A 26,137-nucleotide genomic window follows, 5' to 3' on the forward strand; every position below is an offset into this window, starting at 1 on the left:
TGCTACTGATATTCCGAGGTTTAAATATACAAAACTACACTGAGGCGATAGAAAGTCGGCTAAAGGGGAATCCAATCAACTGACAGACAGATTTTTTTTATTCATTAGTTTTACACTAATGGAATAGAACAAAGATAAGAACATTCTATTCTCCGAAGTTGAAATCACAGGTGAGCCATAAGAAATGACTGAAGCAATGCACAACATAGAAATAATCATAGCTGCCAAGGTTTCAGATTGCTATGTGTGACATTTTCAGAATTTGAATGTAATTATGAGTGACATTCAATGTGAATGAGTGACACTTTCTCACAAACAAATATCAAGCAACAGAGATGAGGGAAATATATACATTTCAGAAACGACACCCATTTAAATAACAAGAAACTCTTAAGATTATCTTAAAACTGCTGCAAAGTACCAGAAATGGAAGGGCAGTCCTCCTCTCCTCAATAGGTGCCAAAAACAATACCACTTCCTTCTTTAGCTTTTTCCCATGCACATACTCCTCCAAAACACCAACTCTCCTCCTCCAAAACAATCTCATACACTAGCATAATCTCCTCTCATCCGGCACTTTACACCTGCTCGCACTACATTAGCGCAGATAATTGACATTGCTGTCTCATTGTAAAATTGCCATTAATTCAATGCTACTAAACCTTCCCAGAGGGATCATTAAATCCAAAGGTTTTCCTGTAGACCATTGCTGTAACTGGGCACCTGCAGTAATTGAATTTAAAAGGGAGAGCATCTGCACTTCTCAGCAATGCTGTAATATGTAATAGGAGAACAGCTGCACTTTGAAAGTGGAAAGCATCACTTTATGTTTTTATTTAAATTACTGCCTGTAGCATTTCATAGGTATATGTCACTCCTCCAACTGCAGACATCACTCTATGAGCACGGATTGAGAGCCCCTTCTGGACAGCCCTTAACCAACATTCTCGACTACGGGGTTCTGGTAAATTGCCAATCGCCCGAACTGGTGTTGCTCAGATAGCAGCAGCAGCAGTCGCTGGGCCTCTCTTATATTTAAGGGCTCAGTGCGGCATTAAAGAGTAGACCGTCTGCAGAATTCCCGTTCGCAGCTGCCAGTACAGGCCATTGAGAAGTCACAGGCTATGGTTTGCTGTGCCTTTTCACGATAGTACAGCACAGCGCTCGCGTGGACGGACACATGTACAGAGACCATCCCGGAACACACGTGGAGCCAGGGCCGGTGAAGAATGCCCAGACCACGGAAATCTTTGCCTGGGGGTCAGGGCTTGGGAAGCAGTGTGAGCGCGATCTACTCAACAGCACAGCAGCACGGAGAGGGCCCAAAATTGTATTTAAATTCGAGTCTGTGCTTTAGTGCTTTAATAAATAAATCAAGAGTCAGCTGAATGGAGCCTACCTAGCCCTGCCTCTGCAGCACCACCCTGAGTTTGGAGAGCAGAGAGCGGAGCTACAGGTAATAGGTATGGCACATTTTTGGTCCATGATGGGGGGTTTATGCCAACACAGATCCCAATTGGTTAGAGAAATATTAAATTGTTGCTCTTTTTACTTTCTTAAATGCCAAGTGTATGTTGGAAGATAAAGGCAGAAATGTATAGGAAATAATCAGGGGTACGTCGGGTAAAGTGTCTATCAGACTGTAACATTTCAAAACTATTAATACCTCTTTGAGACACGCAGCAGTCTCCGTGATGACACTTTCAATCTTTAATGCAACCTCTCCTTTCCGACCAGGTCCGGTCGCAGGGCAGTGGCATGATGAGCACTGTGATGAAGTGGGTACAGGCAGCGCTGCGAGTAGTAGTGGACGCTCAAACGAGAGTAACACATTCATAACTGACACCTGCTCGCACTCCGGCCCCACCCGCCTCAGGAGTAACTTTACTTCCAGGCTTTCTCCCCTCTCAGGAAAGGGACAAACTATTGCAGTTGTGACGCCATGTGGACCCAGAATCAGCGAAGCAACAGCAGTCTAACGCTCAGCAGCCCCGAGCCTCCCCCCACCCCCAGACTTAATATAACTTGAGGACAGCACTTTGCAGCAGATTAGTACACTGTCAGCCAATAGTCTGTCCAGTGCCACGGCCTTGGTTCCGGGGTCAGCCAGGTCAAAGGCCCGATCATGCCATACAAAAACATGCACCGCGTGTCTCATCTGCAGTCCGCTCGCGCGCTGGTGGCCTGCAAAAGTTTCAGGCAGTCTCAGCAACAGCACTCCTTGGGCAAGAAAATTATTACACACTCTCACAACGGACGTCGCATGAATCTGGGAATGCGGCATGGACAAGAGTATGCTGTACATGACAGAGCGAGTTGACCGGACCCAGCGTGCATTAGAGTGCTACCAGCTTTCGCTTGGTCTGTCGCTGCTAATTAATAGTAGCGTTTCTGAGAGAGTCGGTGAGAATGAATAGACGGCTCTGTCGGCCAGGCACTTACTTATATTTGCAGGCCGCCTCCAGTCCTAGCCGCAAAGACTCATCCTGCGGCGGCACACCGCACCACCTGAGCATGATTCTTCAGGCCCTCAGTCCAGTCCTCTCGGAATCATGATGTCGATTCATTTTAAATTTGACCAGTGACTGCAGTTGAGTCCCCGGCCCCGCTCCGCTCCGCTTCTGACCGACCATGCTTGTCCCAGGACTCATGAGGTCATATCCGATCACCTGCCCCCCACGCGGGGCCACAGCCTGTAATGCAACGACTGCTAAGGTCAGGCCCCGCCCGGGTCTCCGTAATTGGGCACTCCGAGGCAGTGACTCACTCACTGTACTACCGCGCAGCCGGCGGGAATGTTAATGCAGGCGCCAGGGCTGATTGTAACATTTGTAGCACACTGTCGGTTAGAGGACGTTTAACTGTTTTCTAACTGTGCTTCTGCCGACCACAAGTGAAGTCTGCTGCTGCCCGGGGCGCACACAGGTGTCTGAGCGCCAGCGCACGCTAGCACCTGGTGTAGCGGGCAGCCAGTTTCAGAGCTGTCGGAGCAGAGTGCTGTCACTGGCAGAAATGCGGGACAATGCATTTCAGTGCGGTGATGCGGGAACACCACACTGAAATGCGTTAGCGTCACGCCAGAAGCGTGACACTTGGCAGACCTGAATAATATAGGGTCATAAGCAAGAAACACAGGGAATAGATCATCTTCAGCAAAAGATACCGAATGCTTCTTTTCATGGTTTTAAAGTACTATGCACTTTGTCTTTTTCTATCACCTTTTTTTACTTTTTGTAAATACGTTTGATATTTCTTTGTGAAATGTGTAAAGATTTAAATTAATTGTATAATATCTATCTATCTATCTATCTATCTATCTATCTATCTATCTATCTATCTATCTATCACCTGGAAAGTAATTGGTGGATGACAGATGCCAGGACCACTGAATGGAAGATCCTTAAAGCTCTAGTAACTGGGGAGTACATGAGCAAAATGTATGGCATAAAGCAATGACTGCGGTACAATCTAACACACAGGCAAGCTAGTAGCATTGTAGAAAGAGAAACTGAAAGGCTCATAGCATTAAACAGAACTACCAGAGGATAAAAGGGCAGTAGAGACAACCTGGAACACCTTAGATAAGCCCACCCTTACAAAAAATGTAGGCAAAAACTACATAAGAGGGAGATAAATAGGGGACAATCTTAGCATAGCCAGTTAAAAAAGAGGGAGACTCTTCCTTAATATTTGCTCTAAATAAACCTGATGGAACAGTAGTGGAAACACAGGCTAGCACCAACAACACACTCTCTCAGCATTTGGCTAATTTATATAAATGACCAGTGCTAACTCATGAAATCTCATTAACACAATTCTTGTAAATGATCAAGCTTCTGACACTCACTTTAGATCAGAGAGCTGAACTAGACGCAAAGTAAATGTAGTAGTCTCATCTTTAGCTCTATGGTCATGTTTGTGGCCAGAGTTCAATTTCAATTTATAATCTTTATTCGGTTCTTAAAAAGACACCATAAAAGCACAGATACAAAATACACACATAAAAAGCTTTTAGTGTAACACCTAAATACATCACTAAATACGGGAGTCCTTTGATTAAAATATTCGTGCAATTTAGCTCATCATGGGAACAGGCAAATGTCAATGGTCAGTTTTCTCTAGTATTTCTTAGTCTTATCGCTACACGAATAAAATTTATGGTGCAAAAGAGGGTATATGCGTCCTCCGCTTCCTGTAGGAATCTCAGAGCCGTTCTTGCATGTTTGGGTTTTATGTCTTTCAGAATCCCCACCAAGAACTTACGTCTAGGCATAATATAAAATGGGCACAATAAAACGAAATGAAGGGTATCCTGCGGAGACCTATGGTCGCAGCCGCAGGTACCCTTCTCCGCCAGTGTGTGAGTAAACCCTGCCGGGACCGTGAGAATGTGATGTAGCATGTTTAGTCTGAACCGTGTCATGACAAAGCGGTCCTGCGCGTTAAACATGACTCTTAAATAAGGTTCCATTCCATGCTTTGCTGTGAGTTCGTTATAGGTGGAATTTGTGGGTTTACAATTTTCTTTTTCTGCTCTTGATAGCTTGAGCTGTTCCAAGAAGAGATTCTTTACCAATGATTTGCTCTCAGGTGTTATGGAGTCTGGGGATGTGAAAAAGTGTGTGCAATTGATTTCGGCTAGGGATTTCTTTACATAGTTCAGCCAAGGAATGATGTCACCTTTATCTTTTTTGAGGCAGTCCTCGATAATTTGTCTTGTGAGGGCGGCCCCTGGGTTAGTCCATATTTTGACCCATGCCAGGAGGGGTTTAATTTTGATTTTATCTCCTATGAGGGGTTCTCCTAGTTCTTCATGGATTATGTGGGCCGATACACTCTGAGGGACCTTCAAAATTCTCCTCATGAATTTGTTTTCTTCGGTCTGTATCTGCTGGGCTTTGCTATCCAAGAAGCCCCACACTTCTGCGCCATAGGAGACTTTCGCGCAACAAATTGCCCTGTAAAGGTTCAAAATTTGTTCCGGGGACCATTTTCCCAGTCTTTGCCCGTATCCCATGATAGCTCCTACTGAAGCTGCAAGTTTCGTAGAATGTTTTTCGACCAAGGGTTTAAAAGTGAGGTGATGATCAAATAGTACCCCCAAATACGAAAAGGTTTGGACTTTGTCGATTTTGTGTGACCCAATGTGAAAGGAAAAAGATCCTTTTGTAGGTTTTCCGACGGACATGATGTAGGATTTTTCCAGATTAGTTGCCAGGTCTAGTTTGTCCATGAATCTGACAAACCCATCAATCAGTTTTTGCAGGCCTACGGGGGTTCTAGCAAGTAAAACCGCGTCATCGGCGTATAATAACACAGGTACCGCACGATGGCCGATTTGAGGTGAGTCCACCTTGAGATTAAGCAGGTCTTTTTCCAGCGAATTAATGTAAATGGAGAACAAAAAGGGCGCAAGGATACATCCTTGCCTTACTCCACTTGTGCAAGTGAAGGGGTCGGTCTTCTTACCCTCTTGGCTGTACCTTACACTTGCTATGGTGTTCCGGTGGAGATTTTGCAAGGTGTCCACTAGCGGTTGGTCCACTCCTAGTTCTGCTAACATGCTCCAGAGCTTTCTCCTATTTACACAGTCAAAAGCCGCTGAAAGGTCCATAAACCCCATGTGAATGGACCCCTTTCCGGCGATGGTATATTTGGCTATCAGAAGGTAAAGATTTAAACATTGGTCAGTAGTAGATCTACCTTTCCTGAAGCCGTATTGCATTTCTGAGAGGATTTGATGTTCCTCTGCCCAATCTTGCAATCGCTGTAGAATGACTCGCCCTAAAACTTTTGCGGTCACGTCTATAAGCGATATGGGTCGGTAGCATTGGGGGTCATCGCGGTTCCCTTTCTTATAAATTGGGACTATAGTCGCCGTTGACCAGGACTGGGGTAGGCCTGCCACCACCGCCTCATTTAAAACCCTGGTGAGTAACGGTGCCCACAAGTCAGGTTGACTCAGGTACAGGTCTGGTGGAATTCCGTCCGGGCCCGGGGCCTTGTTTTTGCTTAGTCCGATTATTCCCCTTTTGACTTCTTTCAAAGAGAAGTCTAGCTTTGCCGGCTGGTGTTTCCTCGATGTATCCTCCAGGGCTAGGTGATTTGAGTGGTTATATAGGCTCTGGAAGTGGGTCTGCCATTGCTCCGGTAAGATGACATTTGTGATTTTTGGCGCCCCTTGGTCCTGAAAGCAAGGGGAATTAATCACTTTCCAGAAGCTAACAATGTCTTTTCTTTCGGCGGCGTCCCTTAAGTCTTCCCAGGCCTGGTTTTGTAGGTTTTGCTTTCGGATTTTCAAGGCCTTTTTATACTCCGCTCTGCTCTTTATCACCCTGATCTTATCCCTTGGTTTGCAGTGGAGGCTATCCTTCAGTTCTTTAAGCGCTTTGGTGCAGTTCACATCGAACCAGCGGGGATTTGAGTTCATTTTATTAGATCCCTTGGTCGTTAATGAATTATTTACGTGTTGTGCGATTTCTTCGAAAGCCTTGACCACCCGGTCCCCGCAAACACTTGGGTCTAAGCATTTGTCAATTGCATCTGACGCATCTGCTAGTAATTTTTTATAAAAACTGACCCCATCAATTTTTGCCCATTTAATTCTTCTTCCCTGATCCACAGCTTTTTCCACGGTGTCAGGTTTCTTTGGGCATGTGTTAAAATCAAAACCTTCGGTTGCAATAAAGACCGGGTTATGATCACTAAAACTGCTGGCCTCTATATTAGTGTTGGTAATGTTTCTTTTTAGGATGGGTGAGACTAGAATAAAATCAATATAGGAGTGGCACCCTCTTCCTTTGTACGTTGGTGTCAGTTCTCCTAATTCGCCCAATGCCACAAGGTCTAGCGTTTGGGTTAAGTTGTTCCTTTTCGTTAATCTCTCCAAATCCCATCCCTCTTTTGTGTGTGCAAAATGCGGGCCTTTCATTAAAGTGCATCTTGACCAGTCTTTATTAAAAGGTTTTAGTTTGTCGCATAAGTGACAGTTAAAATCTCCCGTTAGTATTACGCTCAGTTCGTTTGGTGTCTTGTGTAAAAGGTTTAAATTTTTTAAGCATTCCTCTAATTCAAAAATGGCTTTTCCCCTCTCCATCAGTGCTGGGGAGTTGTACCAATTAACTAGGAAAAGGGTTATTCTTGCTGAGGTGAACCTTAGAACTTGTAGGTTGCGTGAGGCCCATTTGATGTTACTCCAGATGCCCTTAATGTCTAGATTGACATATATGGCCAGACCCCCACTTGCTCTTCCAGAGGTTGCTTTTTTAGCTGGGACACAAAAGCTTTTGTATCCTTCCAGACTGTAGTCATTTAAATCGGGAGCCCAAGTTTCCTGCAGGCAAATGATTTGGAATTTTTTAATATAGCTCAGCCATTCCTGTGATTCGAACTTGGCCGCTAGTCCTGCAATATTCCAGGATGCTATTAGTAGATTTGCTGGCGTCATTTCTTTAGTAGTTCTTTTTGGTTCATCTGATAGGAGCATACCCTGTTTGCTTGTTTCTGTTAGTGTGACATTGTTGGAATGAATGTCACTAAGAATAATTGGTGGGTTTGTCCCTTTTTTTCTTCCAAAACTGGTATTCGGAATTTTGGTGTATCCTCCTCTATCGGACGCGTCAACTATTTCATTGTCCCTCCCTTTTTCCCTTCCTGTTAATGGTGGATTTTCCACCTTCAACCTCTCAGTCTTGGGGGACTGATTATCCCATCCCTGTCAATCGACCTCTTCCAGCGCACCGAATCTGTTCCAGTGTGCATATGGTCATGTTTGTGGCCAGAGTTACTTATGATGTCATTGTCATAGTGATAGAACTTCACAGTTTGAATCTCAGGGACATTTGTCAGTTCCTGGAAGCTGTGGAGACATACAGCCAATAAAGTCTATGTTCCTGTACTCTCCTGTGTAGAGTGATTACTTCAGTAACTCATTGCAGCTATACATGTGGTACACCAAATAACTCCAACAGCAGATGGGTTTTCTCTGGAGTTTTATCACTAATGTATGGCCCTACTTCTTGATGAGCTCTGGAGATTTTTGTGTGAGTTAAGCACTGGAAATATATGGAAACAATGAAGGAGGTCATAATAGTCATAGCACAGAAGCTAAATAAAGACCCAGAAGCGCTGAGTTCTATCTAAAATTCTAAAAATAGATTGCGAAGAGTAATCAGGACCCTAATAACGAGGATTATAGTGGATTTATTATGGGGTGTACTATGCTCATGGACTTTAGTGGGATCACACATATCTTGGACAAGCCAGAGATAGAGGGTGCCCTAGTGGCAATTGATACTGAAAAAGCATTTGATACCCTAGGTTGGGAATATATGTTTGAAGTCCTCACCAGGATGGGCTTTGAGTCTAACTAACTGGGCTCGGTAAGGTTATGATACCAAAAGCCTAGACATGAGTCAGAATTTGGTGTCTAATATCAGACAAGTAGAACGGAAAAAGGAAACCTGCCTTTACCCCCCCCCCCCCCCCCCCCCCTACTGTTTAGCCTGGCAGTCAAAAGCTGGCAATCAGATTAAGAGAAGTGATGCAGTCGTGGAGAGCCAGAGTATAAAACACAATACATACAGTGTCAATATATGCTGATGAAACTCTACAACATTTGGAACATCTAAAATCCACTGTCCCCCAGCACCTACAAGAACCAGATTAACTTTTATGCTGCCTCTGGTCTCTACAATAACAGAAATATGGCAGACCTGTATGCCTTGGCTAGCCAGCCTATGAAACCCTTAGAAGAACTCCGGGAGAGAGGTTTACAAAGAGAAACAGATACATTCCATCATGTGGGGATCGAAGTGATACTCCAAAGTGTAATATAGGGTGCTCCAAGATTTGAGGACCTCAGTTCATTTCTGGAACACTTTGTCACTCTCCAAAATGGGGAGGGTAGCGAATGCAAAAATTAAATTTCTCCCCAGATACATGTATATGCTTCAAAACAATATGCGCCCAATTGCTAAGTCCACCTTCATGCAGCTGAAAGTACTTCGAAGCTGGATAGCGCACGGTGTCCTTTATCTGGAGCTATATTAAACAGGCAAACAACTCTAGCACACACCTCGAAGTTGCACTTCAGAGATAATTTGGGGAAAAAGACTGCCTAAGGGACCAGTGGGAGAGGGGTCGTTACCGATAAACCTGATAAAAGGGGGGTAACTTGTATGCAGATAGCCCTCAAGTGGTATGCCAGGTGACGATGGCATGGAAAACGGCAGTTAAGGTAGTCTTGAGAAAGTTCCCGTTCAGCATATCATTGCAGATAGGGGGGCTCCAACCATTTCAACAAATAAGTCAAGCTCTTTGATGACATGGACGGAGGAAGGATGTCAGAGAAATGTCTAGAATGGTGAGGGGACGGGGAGGGAGGGAGGGGGGGTTTCCACGTTTGTATTTTACAAAACTGAAAATAAAGTTAAAAAAAAAAAGAATGGTGAGGGGAATTTGGATATAATTTCCAACTTCACCGCCGACCTCTGTATCTTTGGAGGTATTGCTGGAAACGGGGGACAACCATAAGCTGGGTTCACACATATACAGCGCTTTGAAAGTAGACAAGAAAAAACTTCAACAAAAAGCGAGTAAGTTGTGGGAATGACTTACAAGAGCCACTGGCAGATATGGAACGGGAAAAAGTGTGCACAAGCACAAGAAATTGCAAGAAAAACCAGATTTAAACTGACACATTTTATTTTTCTACTTAGCACATACCTCTATCTCTCCAGACTACATAAGATATACTCAGTCAAATACCCATCAATCCGAAGAATTCAATCTGTAGATGTGCTTATTGATGCTGTGGTAGACGTTTTCACGTTAAGTCAGTAAATGAAAAATAAATATTTTCACGAAAACACATCATCCAATGAAAGCAGAATAATTGAAAAACTGTTGGTGCAACATGAGCAAAGCTTTCCCTGACCCACGAATCTTCAAAAATATAAACCACTTTGCCATTATGGGTGAAAAATAGAAATTGGCAGGGGGTAAATCTATTGGCTCTGAAAATAACAACATTTGGTGGAGGAACTTCGAGAAGTACTGCTATATTGCACGGTATGTTATTTTAAATTAGTTCTTAATACACAAATTCAAGGTTTCAGAATGACCATCGAATGAGTAAATTGATCACCAATTAAAAATCCTTGCGTATATGTTTAGCATACATGTTACGTGATACGATCCTCAAGCCCTAATTAGAACATTATTAGGTTTGATACAATCCCAGATATGATTGCAATTCAGGGAAATCGTGTAGACGTTGGAACACTGTCTTTTAGAGGTATTGAAAGTCAGGTATTTTTTCACCACTTAATTTTTTTCTTGCCAATTTTCTCGGTTCCCACCCTCCCAAATAGACACTCAAAGCTCCTCTTTATTGATGTTGTACCACTCACGCTTTTCACAGTGCTCCCCAATGTACTCCTCTGGGCACTCACAGCTGTATTCCTCCTCTGTCTCTCTACAGGTCCCTTCATTCTGGCAAGGACTGGATGAGCATGCCCCTGGTGATGGGGTTCCAGCTGCCAAACAAGAAAATAGAGAACTAAGAAATCTCAGATGCTGGGAGGAGAAAGATTTGAGACATTGATAGTGCTGGTCCACCTCCAAATCTAAGGCGGAACAGACTTATACACACTAGTAGTACCTCACAGTCACTACACAACTATAGGCGGAACAGACTTATACACACTAGCAGAACCTCACAGTCACTACACAACTATGTGCCATATACATATGGGCAGAAGATGTCCATAACGTTATAGAAGCAATGTTCCTAGGTCTGCAAGCCTTGAATCATTTTGTTCCTTTGCGCCCTGGTGCCAGCAGACTGTCATCTCTAGCACTTTCGAGGCCAAAGAAGTGTGCTTGGGGTCACGAGGTGCAGTCAGTGGAAGGAGATATAACACATTCTACCACTCCACTCGTTGCTGTCTGCAAGAGATCAACGCTCTCCTCCTTTTCCAAAGTCGCCCCAAGCGTACAGATCAAGTCACTCAATCGCGATGAGTTTTAAAGTGCACCTGAACACTTGCTATCTAGAACATGAACCCATCTCTGGTCTCACTGAGGTAGAGATAAGCAGCACAATAGTGTCACACAAAGTCTTATAAGCGTAGAGAGGAGCCAGAAACAGTTTCCCACAATGGATGCCTCACAGTAGAAATACTTTCTAAACGTTTCACAGCGGAACCCTTCGAGGTGGTTTGGGAATTCACATATACAAAATCAGTTGTCCACATACATTTTTCACACCAAGTTGCTATACAGAGCTACCGTAATGAGTAGTGCGAACATATATGTGGCGACAAGCAACATACATGAGGCAGATTCGGAATACACACCTGCGTTACAGTGGGGTCCTATATAGAACTCAGGACAGGCACAGGTGTAATTATCAACGAGGTCAATGCATGTTCCTCCGTTCAAGCAGGGTCTGGAATCACACTCATTTATATCTGAGAAGAAAAACATCATCTTATCAGCTTGTCATTCAGACTGAGTGGCTAGAACTACAGATTCGGAATGATTTTATACTTCATGAGGACGCTCAGATCTCTAATCTAACAACTACTTTTGAGTGTATTCTCATTGAACCTAGGGCGAACGTAATCCTCCCGGTCATTACAGACACGTTGAAATCATTAGACTAACAAACCTGAAATCAATGATTTCTAGGTGAAAGGTTCAAGACTGGAGGCAGTATCCGTAATGATCTGGGATGTTGAGGTCCACTTATTTGCACCCCACTGTTTTATGTGCACTGTTACAACGCCTTTTACCATGGTTATTTGTGTTTACGGTTCTGAATGTTCCTTTTGTACCCAGTTCATCTATATGGTGCGTTCTAATTGTAAATGCCCTTCATTTTTTTGTGTGTGGTCTGGATCTATAGCCCCTTCTTGGTTGCTTGCTGTGAGCAATTTTCTATTTGCCCTTTGTGAATGGTAGAGTCAGGATCTTGCTGCTGTACCAAAGGAGTTACAGGCCGTAAAATCTCATTTGAGGAAGCAGGCCGTAAAATCTCATTTGAAGAAGCAATCGTCAATTGCTGCAGAATCAACATATGGAGAACAGTCTTCATTGGATGTATTCTACTGCAAGACTTCGCCCCGTGATGTGGTCCTGAAAATAGGCACCTTCCTTGGGCTAAGAAATCTGCCTTGAGTCATAGCGCTAATTTAGCTCTCAACCTCTGTCTGTGGGGATGGGGATGTGACTCTCTTTCCCGGGAGTGAACTCATGTTCTGCACTGTAATATTTTGTGCAGCAATCAAAGCCTGCATGTTTGCTTTTCCCTTTCGTGTATTATCGACATTGTACTATCAAATTCCTAGTGTGATATGACCCCATTCTGTGCAGTGATCTTGATCCAATATCATGACTTTAATTCAATGCTGTGATATTAATCCTTTATGTTTTTTGAACTCCTATTATGTGCTGTGACACTCAAGGCCATATATATATACAAAAGCAAGTCTGTGGTCGGAAACGGAACAATTTGCAGAACTGGGCGTTTCCGATCGCAAAAAGGCTTTTTGACATATACACAACACAAATTGCGATTCAGTAACATGTTACTGAATCTCAATTTGTGTTTAGTAATTTGTAATTTGGAAGGGCCATTTTTAGGGTGTCCTCTCCAAATACCGAATCGCAGTGGTATGTATGGATGTTTTGCAACCAAATGAAAACTTTCATGGCCTTTGTAATGAAAAGTTATATTCTATTACGAACTTGGAGGCGAGGATTATGCTTTAACTTCCTTTGCTTTAATGAATAGCAGCGATATAAAACACATCAAACAACTACTATTCCTATGAACCCTTGAAAATGTAGGAAAACAGCTAGTTCGTTATCCAATAGGCAACACAGTCTAAGAACAGCCAATCCAATCAGGAACCGTTAGCCTCCAAACATAGTCCATCTCCTGTCGCTACCCTCCCACTTTCGGCGTGCAAGCCAGTCCAGTGCTCCAGAGTTTTGTGTCCTATTTACTCAAGTCTGAACCTACGACAAAGAGTCATTATGCCACTGGACGGACACTAGCTGAACATATGAATAGCAATAACAATTCCTGACAACAGCATCAGTTACAAGTTATGTAGATCAATTGCATCAAGAAAAAAACCATAATAGGAATAAAGCAATAGAAACAACTCTCAGTACACTGTTTATCACGTAGATACATTTAAAGAAGAGAAGACGTAGTACTTACTAATCGCATGGAAGGAAGCCAGATAACATCCCCTAAGTGGGATACTCCTCATCTCAGAGTCCTTAAGAGAATTGAAACTGTCTGTTACGATAGCTAGGACATTTTTCATTTTATGTCAGGACCGGAGGCAAGGATTATGCTAGTTTAAAGCTTGCTCACCACCAAATGAGCCATATCCAAATCTGTCTTGAAATAAAATCTCTTAAAAGTGGAGTCAGAGGACCAGTCAGCTGAATTCATTATGTCCTAGAGGCGGGCACCTAAACTGAAAGCCTTCGAGGCCATCGCCCCAAGGGCGGGAATGCGCCAGCAAAACACTTCAGATGGTAAACATTGTTTAGCACTTAAACTTTTCCCCGCAGGGAATTACAATGCTGTCGTTACCACGTAATCCCTTGTGGGGAAAAAGGATGCGTAAAAAAGCGGTATATTCCTTTAGATATATGTCAGCCTCTTGCATGACCCATCGTACCCAGCAGGCGATAGGAGAGAGCTCTGTGGGGATACCTGAGGACAATTAAAATGCTGGTGTTACCCAGGAGGACGGAATTCTTCCATCATCTCTTCGTAAGCCTCCAGGCATTGCACGACACACAGTTTTGGGGAATCAGGGAAAGCCTGGCAAGAGATAACCCTGGTATGACATTTTGTTCTTCTAATGAGCGTAAAAGACACTTCTGAGTATGGAAATGTTCTACGTGATAAGTTCAATGCCCGGACATCATGGACCCGTCGACAAGATATCAGGCAAAGGAGTATAGTCAATTTTGCAGAGAGTTCTTTGCGAGATAGAAACCTGTTTGGAGAGAAACAGGTTGAGGACTTGATTTACGTACCATAGGACTGAGTACTGTGGTTCTGGGGGAAGAGACAGACAGATGCCCTGAAGCAGCCTGTACACGAAAGGGTGTTTCCAGATCAGAGAGCTATCCGGAAGAAGGTGCCCAGCCGAAATGGTCGACCAAAAGATATAAACTGAGCAATACGCCAAATCTTCAGACGTCAGAGAAGCCAGAAAATTAAGCATTTGCATTAAGTCTGGGACCCTGGGATCCAGACTCCCTCACACGCACCAACTGGTCCATCGTGACCAAGCAGACTAATTGCGCTTAACGGTGCTGTCAGCCCAGGGCATGTGCAGGAGTTCCTCAGCCTTTGATGAAAGGCCCAGGACCAACCATCGTGCCCTGTAATCCTCCAAGACACCAGGGACAACAACCCTTCCAGGACAATCGATGTGGTAGCTGGGCTGGATTGAGGAAAAGGGGCAGAAAGAAGGGGAAACATATTGGAGAATCCCAAGAAACTTCAATAAAAACTGAAAACCTTACTTGAGACCTCCAAATAAGGGTGACCATCACCGCCTCCTCTCTCTGTCGCCTGATCAGGGCCAATGTGCGAGTGGTCTTCAAGAACGAAGGAAATGTATAGCCATTCTTCGGACTAATCCTGGAGAAACGCATTTGTGGATACTGCCAGAGGGTCGGGGCTCCAACTTAAGAACCGGGAAAAGTGATAGTCCAATCGGGATGCAAGCAAGTCCTCTGAAAGGGGACCCCATGTTGCCTGTATTGTGGCAAAACGTTTAAGTGGAGCTTTCAAAGACTGGAGTTCCAAAGGTGACAGGAATGCCAGTCCGCCATCTGGCTTTCCCGCTGCGGAAGCTATTCTGCAGTGACTGAGATCTGATGATCTAGGCAGTACTAACAAAAGCTGTTCAACAGGTTAGAGAGTCAGGAGCGTGTGCCCCCTAAGTGGTTGATATACCGGACAGCCGATATATTCTCCATCTTCAAGAGGACACAGGATTAGATCCAGTCCTGGGTCCAACACTGGACTGCAAAGGACTCTGTGAGACGTTCTAAGCAGTTCATATGTAGTCCTTGTCCTTGAGCTGACCACAAACCTACAGTGGAAAAATCTCCACACCTGGTTCTCCAACCTAGGCCACTGGCATCAGACTCTATGATCAAGTCGGGAGCGGAGCTGAAAATGGCTTTCCCATGCCATGAATCCATGTGGGACAGCCACCATGTTATTTCCGCCCGCGCTTCCACTGAGCCTTCTGGGAGTACATAAGACCTTTGTGCAGGTGTATCCCCTTGAGGCGTTGAAGAACCTGATAATGTAAAATCCCTGGGAAGATCGCTTGTATTGAGGAATAAAGAAGACCCACCAGGCGGGAGATTTGCTGAAGGGAGACATGTCGCCTGGCCAGTGTTCGACATAACTTGTGCTGGATCTTTGTTACCTTACGAGTCAGGAGATTCAAAGTGGCCTTGATGGAATCTACTACAAAACTCAGAAAGACTGCCATCTGGGAGGGAACCAGGAGTGATTTCTTCTCATTCATGATGAACCCCAGAATCTTTCTGCACAAGGGTAATCACCTCCTGTAACTGGATAGACAGCTAACGAGGACGTTGAGCCAAAAGTAGCATGTTGGCCAAGTACACAGTCATGCTCGGATCTCTTGACATACTGTCACGCATTTCATCGGATCTCTTGGTATACTGTCATGCATTTCATTTTAGCAACTTTTGTATGCTGGCAAATAAAGTTGACTGGTCTCCCTTGGGATTACTCTTAGGGGCAATGTTAAGAGAACTGAGCTATGGGCAGAGTCATTTTCTCTTTAAATATGGGGACCCGAAGTCCTTCAAGAAGGTGAGGTTGAAGATCTTGCAGGGGGCCTTAAGGACTTGGGTGTATTTCCAGAAAAAAATAGGAATTCCCTATTACTCCTCCCTGGCCCCGATTTGGGACTCTCCGGGAACCCCTGAATGTTTGAGAGACCAGCTCAGCCTGTTATTAAAATCTGCAGGGCTACTTTATTGGGGTGATATCAAAACCGCTTCATCCCTGGCCAGCTGGAAGGTACTGAGTAATTGCACCAGAGGTCAATTAACTAGATGTAAAAATTTCAAAGTGGGGTGTGGCCAAGATGGCGGAGTGAGAGGTCGCACAACCCAAGTGCTCCTCCTTACCTGACCGCCTGACCGGGACCTAAGCACCTCTCCCCCCGCCCCAAGAAGGGGGCAGAGGATACTGCCCTCCGAGGACACAGAGGTGACAGCAGCCGGGCTGGACAGGAGCCGAGATCCGCCACGGCGCGCGGCGGCTGGGAACCCGGGAACCATCCACGACCAGAGTGAGCCACGGCAGCCACTACATCACGGACAAGCCCGGAGTGCGAGATTAACTCCGGGGGGGGACGTTCCGCCAGCCGCGACGACTCGCGGTTCTCCTGGGAACTGCGGCCGGGAGCGGGAGCAGAGCGGTGCCCCGGGGCCTGAGGGGGCGTGCGGAGGGCGGCACCGCCAAAATAGCCCCAACGTCCGGGTGAGGAGAGAGTCCAGGAGGGCAGACACGGGGAACCCAGAACGGAGGACCGCGTAGAGGGCCTGCCGAGACAAGGAAGGCGAGTGCCGGACGGCTACTAGCCACGCCCGGGCTCCCTCGGACCTGGAGCACCCGAAGAGGTGAGGAGTAGGGAGGAGAGGCCGTCGTGGAGGGGCCCGGCCTCGGAGGCCGGCAGCTGGGCCACACGGAACACCAGAGACGCTGCGGACAGCACACCCGCGGACGCGGACGCCCGACCGCCTGAGGAGAAGGGGGCATTTGAGACTGCGGACTGCGGTTGGGGGAGCCCGGGCCTGGTCTGGCTGGCCCGCCCCCGAGCGCCAATACCAACGGTGCCTGAAAGAGCCACCAAAGACACGGAGCAAGGCCCGGTCGTCCACCCCAGCAGGCATTAACGCGTTTGGGGACAGAGAGGGCCACGCAGGCCTGAACGGAGCCCGGGGCCGCGGACCGCGTGGGTCGGGGCCCCGATGCGCACATCCCCTCGGAAATGAACTTGGTAGAGTGAGGAGACACCCGGGGAAGGACTGACGCCCACCGCACGGCGCGCCGATCCATCTGCGGCTGGGGTGGCGCGGGATCCGGACCCGGAGGCGGCAAAGGCCGAGGTCTGACAGAGGAACTAAAGGCCCCATGACCACATGGTGTGCAAAGCACTAGATCGCACAGGAACGCCCCGGGGAAGAGGCGGCCACGCTGCTGGAGCGGTGAAAGACTGTGGAACTGGCCGTCACACGAGAGACCCCGACACCACCAGTTGCGGACATAATCCCTGGGAGGCACAGGGCGGAGATCGCGCCCAAGTAGAGCACTGAGCGAGGGGAGCAGTAGGCAACGGGGGGCAAGGACTTGCAGTGTAAAAGGCCCCTTCCACATGTGGTAGGAAGCAGAAGACCCGCGAAAAGGACACAGCGACCGAGGCGGCGCACATACGGACTGCAGGCGTGGAATGGCAGGCCAGAGAAAGAAAGGGGAACGCACCCTCCCCGAAATAATGAGCAAAACCCAAACCAAAGGGGACAGGGGCCAGTCGTCCCCGAGCTCATCCAAGCCCCAACGTGATCCGGAAGAGGGAGAGGCGCCCATTACCAGGTTCTTCATGGTGTCTCTCTTCGCCTCTCTCCGAGAGGACTTCACCACCCTGAAGCAGGAGGTCGCGGGCGAGGTGAGGAAGTTGATGGCCTGGGCGAACGAGTATCCACCATTGAAGACGCGGGGCGAGCACGGGATGAGGAAGTGGAACAGCTACAGCAGGACGTATTACGCCTGAAGGAACAACAGCTTGACCTGCAAGCCCACAACGAGGACTTGGAGAATAGGTCCCGGCGCAACAACATTCGGGTCCGTGGGGTCCCATCTAAAGAAGAGGGTACGGACATTGCGGAGTACCTACAGGCCCTATTCCAGGAGATCTCAGGGGAACCGTCAGACTTCCCCATCAGGATTCACAGAGCACACAGGTTGGGGCTGGCGAGACGGGCGTCCGCGCCGCCCCCAGACATTTTGGCCTACCTGCCGGACTACCCTCTTAAAGAGCGCATCCTCAAGGAAGCACGGCGACAGCAGCCCCTGCGGTTCCGGGAGCACCCGGTAGCCTTATTCCAGGACCTGTCGGCAATCACACTCCAAAAACGTGGACTGATGGGATGTTGCCGTTCTGGGGTTGGGGGGTTATCTGGGGGGGTTCCTCCTGTCCACCGTTTGTTTGTTTTTTTCCTCTTCCTTTTCCTTTGTGAGCCGCTTAGCACACAACCTAGAGCTAATGACACCATCCTGACGAAAGATGGCATACACTAGCCTTACAGTGCTTTCTCTTAATGTACGAGGGCTCAATAATCCCATTAAGCACCGAGCAGTCTTGTCTTCCCCGCACCTTGTTCAGAGACACGCAGACCCTACTACTCACCTATGGCGTCTCTTCGATTGAACATCCTCTCTCTTAATGTGAGGGGACTGAATAACCCTATCAAACGCCAGGCGATACTTTCCCTCATAGAGCACTCCACAGCGGACATCTGCCTCCTACAGGAGACGCATTTGCTGCCGAAGGACCACCATCGACTTAAATCCCGGGCCTTCCCCCTGCAGTTTTTCTCGTCCGCATCTAAGAAGGTGGCAGGGGTGGCGATTCTGGTGTCCAAATCCTTTCGGGGTCAAGTTCTGCAGAGGGAAGCAGAGATCAAGGGCAGGTTGCTGATACACCGCTTTCTGATAGCTGGGCAGACACTTTTAGTGGGCACCATATACGCGCCTAATGAGGGTCATGAAAAATTCCTACACACGGCCTTAGAGATAGCCACAGCGAACACTCAACCACACTTGCTACTGGGGAGCGACCTCAATTTAGTATTCCATAACACGGCGGATCGTTCATGCCAACGCTCGGGGCAGCTGGGATCACTCTCCACAGCGGGCCACGCACATCTCTCAGACCTTGGCCTGGTCGACCTATGGAGACACTTCCACCCACACTCCACGGCATACACCTATTACTCGGCGGCCCATAAATCCTACGCTAGGCTTGACTATTTCCTCTGCTCCTCACAGCTGGTGCCCCGAGTGCAATATGTTTATATGCTCCCGACCTCCCTGTCGGATAACTCCCCGGTGATGACCACTTTCCTCTTCCCGGATGTGCCTGCCCCGCCTCGACATTGGCGCCTGCAGGATGCCTTGCTCCTAAGCCCTACCGTGGTGGAGAGGATTAAAGCCGCCACCACCCAGTTTTTAACTCACAATGACAACACTGACACCACTAAGGCCAAACAATGGGCTGCGCTCAAAGCAGTATTGCGGGGAGAGTTCATCTCTATCGCCACAGCCAACAACAGAGACCGCGCCCAGAAAAGAGCTGAAACAACCCAACGGGTAGCGGAGTTGGAGCAGATGCACCAACGAACGGGGGCAGCCCGTGCATGGCGCCAACTCTGTACGGAGAGGAAGATGCTGGCGGCATTAGACCAAGATGTGGCAGAATATGCAGCTCTCCGCCTCCAACATGCATACTATAGTGGGGGTGACCGCTGCGGGAAGCTCTTAGCGAGCAAATTGAGAGAGCAACGCCAAAGACAGGGCGTAAGAGCCATACAGACCAGTCAGGGAGACCTTGCCGTCGACGGTGCTGACATAGCCGCGGCCTTTGGGGACTTTTATGAAACTCTATACGCAGCTGACTCGCTCGACCTACAGGCTGGTCGTGCATACCTGGGAGGCACACCCCTCCCGTCCCTGAACGAGGCGCAAGTGGAGTTCCTAGATCGGCCCATTGGACTGGAGGAAGTGATTTAGGCGATATCCCGCCACAAATTGGGGAAATCACCTGGCCCAGACAGCTACTCGGCAGCCTTTTATAAAACGTTCTGTCACCAGGTTGCCCCACTACTGCGGGATCTTTTTAACACCTTCAGCCAACCAGGTGCCATTCCGGAGGACCTTCTGGAGGCGGCAATAACGGTCATACCCAAACCTGGCCGTGACCCCACACGCTGTAGTTCCTATAGGCCGATATCCCTTTTAAACCTGGACCTCAAGCTCTACACGGGCGTCCTCGCGAGTAGGTTGGCACCATACATGCAGCAGCTGGTGGAACCGGACCAGGCTGGTTTCATTCCCCAACGGCAGACCAGCGATAATACCAAATGGGTCCTCCACCTCATCGAGGCAGGGTCGCGGACGAGGCCAGACTGTATGCTACTTACCATCGATGCCGAAAAGGCCTTTGATAGGGTGCCCTGGCCCTATCTGGAACTGGTGCTACAAAACTTCGGGGTGGGAGAGGCTCTCCGCAACCGTATACTGAACGGCTATCGCCGGCCCAATGCCACGGTCCGTGTCAATGGACACACCTCCCAGCGCTTCCCAATCGGCAGGGGCACCAGGCAGGGGTGCCCTCTCTCCCCTATCCTTTTTGCCCTATACATGGAGCCATTAGCGCAACGGGTCAGGCAACATTCCCTCATCAAGGGCATTCCCTTCGGCGGCGAAGTGCATAAGATCAGTTTATACGCGGACGATATCCTTCTTTCCCTTACGGAGCCGATGCAGTCGCTCCGAGCACTTTTTATCGAACTCCATACCTTTGCACTGGCTTCGGGGTTTAAGATCAACGTGGAGAAATCGGAAGCCCTGAATATCTCTCTGCCGCCGGAGACTCTCATCGAGGTCCAAGGCGAGTTCGATATACAATGGTCAAATACTACCATCCCCTATCTGGGAGTTCTACTGGCCCCAATCGTCCAAGCCACCGCTGAGGCGAATTACGCCAGGCTCCGTTCGCGCCTTAGCGACGAACTCCAGAGGTGGAAACATCACTCGCTCTCCTGGCTGGGGCGGATAGCAGCCACTAAGATGACTCTGCTACCACAAATCCTTTACGTGTTCCAGACTCTCCCTCTGCGCCCCCCAGCGGGTTGGCTTCAGCGGACACAGTCTGACCTGGCGCGCTTTATCTGGAACGGTCGCCGTCCACGCTTCAAGCACGCGATTGCGATTCTTCCGCCTGCCCACGGTGGGGTCGGTGTGCCTGACCTCTCTCTATATTATCAAGCACCACAACTCCGCACCTTGGTGGAGTGGTTCCAGCTAGAATCGGGAAAGAATTGGCTCTTTCAAGACCAAGCTGTGGTGGGCAGGCCCCTACAAGGGGTTCCATTCCTCCCCAGATGCCACCGCCCCCCCAATCTATACGCATCACAGATTACAAGCACTATCCTGGATGTATCGGTCCGGCACGAACTCACCTCGTTTCCCTCCCCGATGACCCCGCTCTTCGATAATCCCGATTTTTCCTACTGGATTTTGATTTTAGATGACATAGACTCACATCTGGATACTCAGCTCCCTAGATTCCCTGCTTACATTCTGCTAGGACTCCCCAATGCTCTGATGTACCCCTTGAAGTCTAGGAGGGGGAGGCTTATAGCGATCGCACTAGGGGCAGCGGTGCAGAACATCCTGGCACACTGGAGGACCACACAACCTCCCCCGCATAATGGTTGGCTACACAGGCTTTGGATGGTTCTTTGGATGGAGAAGCTGTCCTTGGCGAAGGCGGGAAGGGGAGAGGAGTTTGCGGAACTTTGGCGACCATTCTTAACTCTGCTCATGGGGGAGTTTAGGGAATTGAGCTGCCCTCGCTACTTGCGATTACTGCGCCTAGCAGACACTCCGATAGAGGAGCGGAAGGCCCCGCCGCGCAGGTGCAAGACGCAGGACTGATGATCGGCTTACTGCCCTCCCTTAGTGGCGTCGTGATTCCCATTTCCTTTTTCTTTTGCTTTGTGGACAAGGAGGGGGGGTGGGTTGGACGATATTTCCCCTTTGCAGAGACCCTACATGTCTGGCGTTGCCTTTATTCTCACTGCCGCACACCTTTGATTGGGTCGCACAGGAAGAGCTCGATATTGTTTCATCTGATGGGGAAATGTGGACTGTATGTTTTGCCTGTTTTGAAAACTCAATAAAAGATTTAAACCATAAATATTACAAAGTCTCCTCCTGGTGGACTAGGCATATTTGGGTACAGGAGGAAGAAGACTCCTGGCTTGATCAGGCGATGAGAATAGGCCCTCTGAAAAAGGAAGTCTCTCTGTAGTATCAGGCCTTGGTAGAGGCGGATGATGACCTTGACATGGATATTTTAATGCTTTGGGCGGATGAATTAGCGGGCGGAAACTCTAAAAAGGTCTGGCTCGATTATTTTGCTATTCTACGAGCGGTCGTGAAACCTGCTTCCCTTAAGCGTAACCATCTTTTTACCACTCACAGAGTCTATTGGTCTCCACCCAAGCTGTCAAGAGTTACAGGAAACCTGCATGTATGCTCAAGATTTATGCATCCTTCGGTGGATGATATCCATATGTTTATGAAGTGCTCGAATATCACCTGTTACTGGACTGAGATATGTATGTTTTTGGTGGAAGTAACCGGTCAACAAGTTAACGTATGCCCCAATCTTATATTTTTTGGGCTTTATCAGGGCGGTCCAGCTCGAATAAACACTGGTATTTCCAGATTTATTTTTCACGCTATCCTCCTGGCAAGACGGGAGATCTGTAGGCTTTGGAAGTCCAGAAGTCCTCCTTGCTTTTCTGACTGTGTTAAAAACATAATTTCCACAAGTCAGTTTGAAATGGCCTGCGACTCTAGAAGCCAGGAGAAAGTCTGGGCACTGTTGGTCGAGTGGAGCTAGCGCTCCAGGAGGTCTGATGATTAAGCCAAAAGTGCTGTTGGTCCTGGCTCCCTCTGCTACGGGCACACTGGTGAAGAGATGGAAACGGAAGCAGCATTATTCTTGGATGGAAAGGGTCTTCTCCCTGCTTTAGTAATTGGGATAAGAGCACTACCAGCAAGAGAGTTGTGTCTGAGGACTTTGATTTGGAAAACTATCTCAGGATATACTGTCTGTTGCAGCAATAGAGTTGGCAGAATGAGGATAAAAAAAAAAGTACACTGTCATGTTGACGTCATGCGCCTGTAGGTGCTCCATGACTAGTTTGAGAACCTAGGGGCGGAGGACAGCCGAAGGGCAGAGGGGAAAAATTGTATGTTTGCTGGCACCTATGAATTGTAGAAATCTCTTGTGGGAAGCGAAAATCAGAATCGTATGGTATGCATCTTTCAGATCGAGACGGACCATCTAGTCTAGGGTTTAGGACGTCTCAGAGGAAGTGGATACCCTCCATTCTGAAATTGTGGTTCACTAGCCACTTATTGAAGTCCCATAGGTTTATGACTGTCCGCTTGCCACTGGTGGCCTTGTCGACTAGAAACAGATTGATGATGAAGCCGCCTGGGTAAGGAACCAAGGGCTGAATAGCTCTTTTCACCAAGAGGGCCTCCACCTCCGCATCCAATAGGGCTGCATCCTGCAGGGAAAACTGATTTGGGTGTCAGTGATAATCCTGCCGGGGAGACCCGTAAGACTCAATTTGGAAATATAGTTTGCAATACGCAGGCATCTGACATTATGGACCTCCAAACGTGGGAATCATTTTCCAACCGGCACCCTACCTTTTTATTTATCAAACTTCTTTTTATTAGGCACATCACATAAAAGAACATGGCGCAGCAATCCCGTCCTCCAACAAATTTTCTAACAAGGTCACAGTTTCACTAGAAAACGGGGAGTACACCGCCACTTTTTCACTCGTATCAGCACATTCTGTCTGATTCAGATGGTACAACATAGGAGGCCTAGAATTTTTAAACACCAGACCCCCTCCCCCTACTCCTTTAACTCACCCTCACAATATAACTTAACTACCAGATGGCGGTCCTTAAACAAGGCTATTACTGGACTCAAGATCCAGCTCAGTTTGGCTGTTAACTTTATGTAGACTTCCGCTGTCAGGCTTGTTTTCCAAGGTGACCAAGTGACCTCCAACTAAAACTGAAATATATGCATAGCGCTCAATGAGGGCGGGCAAACGACCAAGGGGAGACCGCTTGTAAGGTAGGCGACGAAAGAACCCCATTTGTATTCAAAATGTTATAGTCGTCTCTAAAAATATCCGTCATCCTTTCCATAGACAGTATTTTCCAGAGACAAGCATGCCTCTGAGATAGCACCTGTGCTGCTTTTTTCTTCCATGCTGCAGCAATCACTACTTTGGCAGCCCACAACCACCCCCACAATACAGCCCGGTCTGCTTTAGTTTGGTGCTCTAGCTCTGGATCTCTCAATCCTAAAAACACTCCTTCCTCTGTGGTAGGGCAGGGTAGCCCAGGATATCTTTCATATGAGACACAATCTCCTCCCATAAAGGTCGTATTGAGGGGCAGTCCCACAATATGTGACTGAAGTCCCCTAAAAGGCCACAGCCTCTCCAACATAAGTCAGAAGACTCTGGGAAGTTCTTTTTGAGTTTTGTTGGGTATAAGTACCAATCAAACAGAATCTTATAATGCGCCTCCCTTAGATCTAGTGAGTGGTTATCCTTAGCAATATCCCTCCACAGATGTTTCCATCCTATATCTGAGCTCTCTCTCCCTGTTCCCATGTCTGCATGTAACAGGGTCTCTGCGTGTGTGTGGTAGAGAGAAGAAGGTTATAAAAAAAGGAGCATACAAAGGGAATGATAGACGGAGAGCTGAAACTTTTCAGACACTCACCCCAAGTCACAGATTTGGGTTGAATCCATCATCATTCTTCAGCTCACTTCGCCACCTCAGTTTAGACCCAGCTATATGCAAACCCGTCTTGACCCTGTGCCTCATGGGAACAGTTCAGCCCGAACTGCCAAGCCACTTCTTCCCTGGACTGGAAACAAGCATCCTGGGACCGGTTTCTGGGTAAAACCCTACGTCATCCAGGCTAGCTTGAATCCAGTGGCAAAGTGAGCTAGGGACCCACGTCTGGGCATACCCTGCCAACTTAGGGCGAACAAAGCAAACACAAGGGGATGATAGACGGAGATCTGAAACTTTTCAGACACTCACCCGCAGTCACAGATCTGGGTTGAATCCAACATCATTCTTTAGTGCACTTCGCCACCTCAGTTCAGACCCAGCTATATGCAAATCAGTCTTGACCCTGTAACTCATGGGAACAGTCCAGCCTGAACTGCCGAGCCAGAATACCCCTCTCATGGACCCTAACTTCTGCACAAATATTTCCATTAGCGTCTTCTCCTGTGTCGCAGCCTCCCTGACCCGCGGCTGGAGGGCCCAGTGTTTGAGTTGGAGATAATGGAAGTGCTCGCTTGGCGGCACCTTGAAGTCCCTTTGACAGCTGGCAAAGGCGAGAATGTCGTAATAATGAAGCAGATCAGATAGCATCAGACACGCCCCTCCCTTCATAAGTCAAATGGACCATCTCACAGCACCGGAGGGAATTCCTGATTAAAATGAATAGGTGTATAAGGCGAAGGGACAGTAGACCGCTCTAGTCCCCTAGACACCTCATCCCAAACTTTAAGTGTGGTGCGGGTGGGAGTGCTAATGTACGCTTTTAGTGGCCTATCTTTCTTGGGTTTCCATATCAAATCCCATATTGTTTTTCCCATCACTGCCCTGTCCATATGCAGCCAATGTTTATCTGATTCTCTCTTTGACAATTTAGACATAATTCAAAGCTGGGCAGCTTTAAAATATAAGTGGAGGTCTGGTAGTGCCATCCATCCGTCACATCTTGCCTGAGGAAGTGTGTGAAAGGGAAGCTGCGCTCTACTATTCTGCCAGATGTACCGAGTGAAGAGAGACTGCAACTTAGGCAGGTAATCCCTGTCTAGGTCCATCAGGAGGGCCTGAAACACGTATAATAATTTAGGTAAAATAGTCAATTTTATCGCATGGATGCACTCTAGCCGTGACATAAAGAGAGGCTTCCATCTTTAAAGATCCTGCTGAATTTGGAGCAGCAATGGTGGAAAGTTAGCCCTAAACAGGCACTCTAGCGTGGGATCAGGTTAATACCCAGGTATTTAAGTGTTTGTTTAGCCCATTGAAGAGGGGTACAGTCACGCAATCTACCCATGGCCTCCTTGGATAGTGTAAGACTCAGGATGAAAGATTTTGTTAGATTTACTTTAAAACCCGAAA

General features: G+C 47.6%; 1 protein-coding gene across 9 annotated transcripts in view; it reads right to left on the bottom strand.

Moving 5' to 3' along the window:
• Nucleotides 1-26,137, bottom strand: part of SNED1 (sushi, nidogen and EGF like domains 1) — a 2,618,914-nt gene that overhangs the window by 1,690,495 nt on the left and 902,282 nt on the right. For all 9 annotated transcript variants that reach the window (XM_078665627.1, XM_078665624.1, XM_078665625.1 and 6 more), the window contains 2 exons: nt 11,361-11,474; nt 10,413-10,538 (listed from right to left, as the gene is read on the bottom strand). In XM_078665627.1, coding sequence (XP_078521753.1) covers nt 10,413-10,538; nt 11,361-11,474 — 240 coding nt within the window. The remainder of the gene's footprint in view (nt 1-10,412; nt 10,539-11,360; nt 11,475-26,137) is intronic.

The sequence above is a fragment of the Lissotriton helveticus genome, chromosome 11, assembly GCF_964261635.1.
Source record: "Lissotriton helveticus chromosome 11, aLisHel1.1, whole genome shotgun sequence".
Classification (NCBI taxonomy): domain Eukaryota; kingdom Metazoa; phylum Chordata; class Amphibia; order Caudata; family Salamandridae; genus Lissotriton; species Lissotriton helveticus.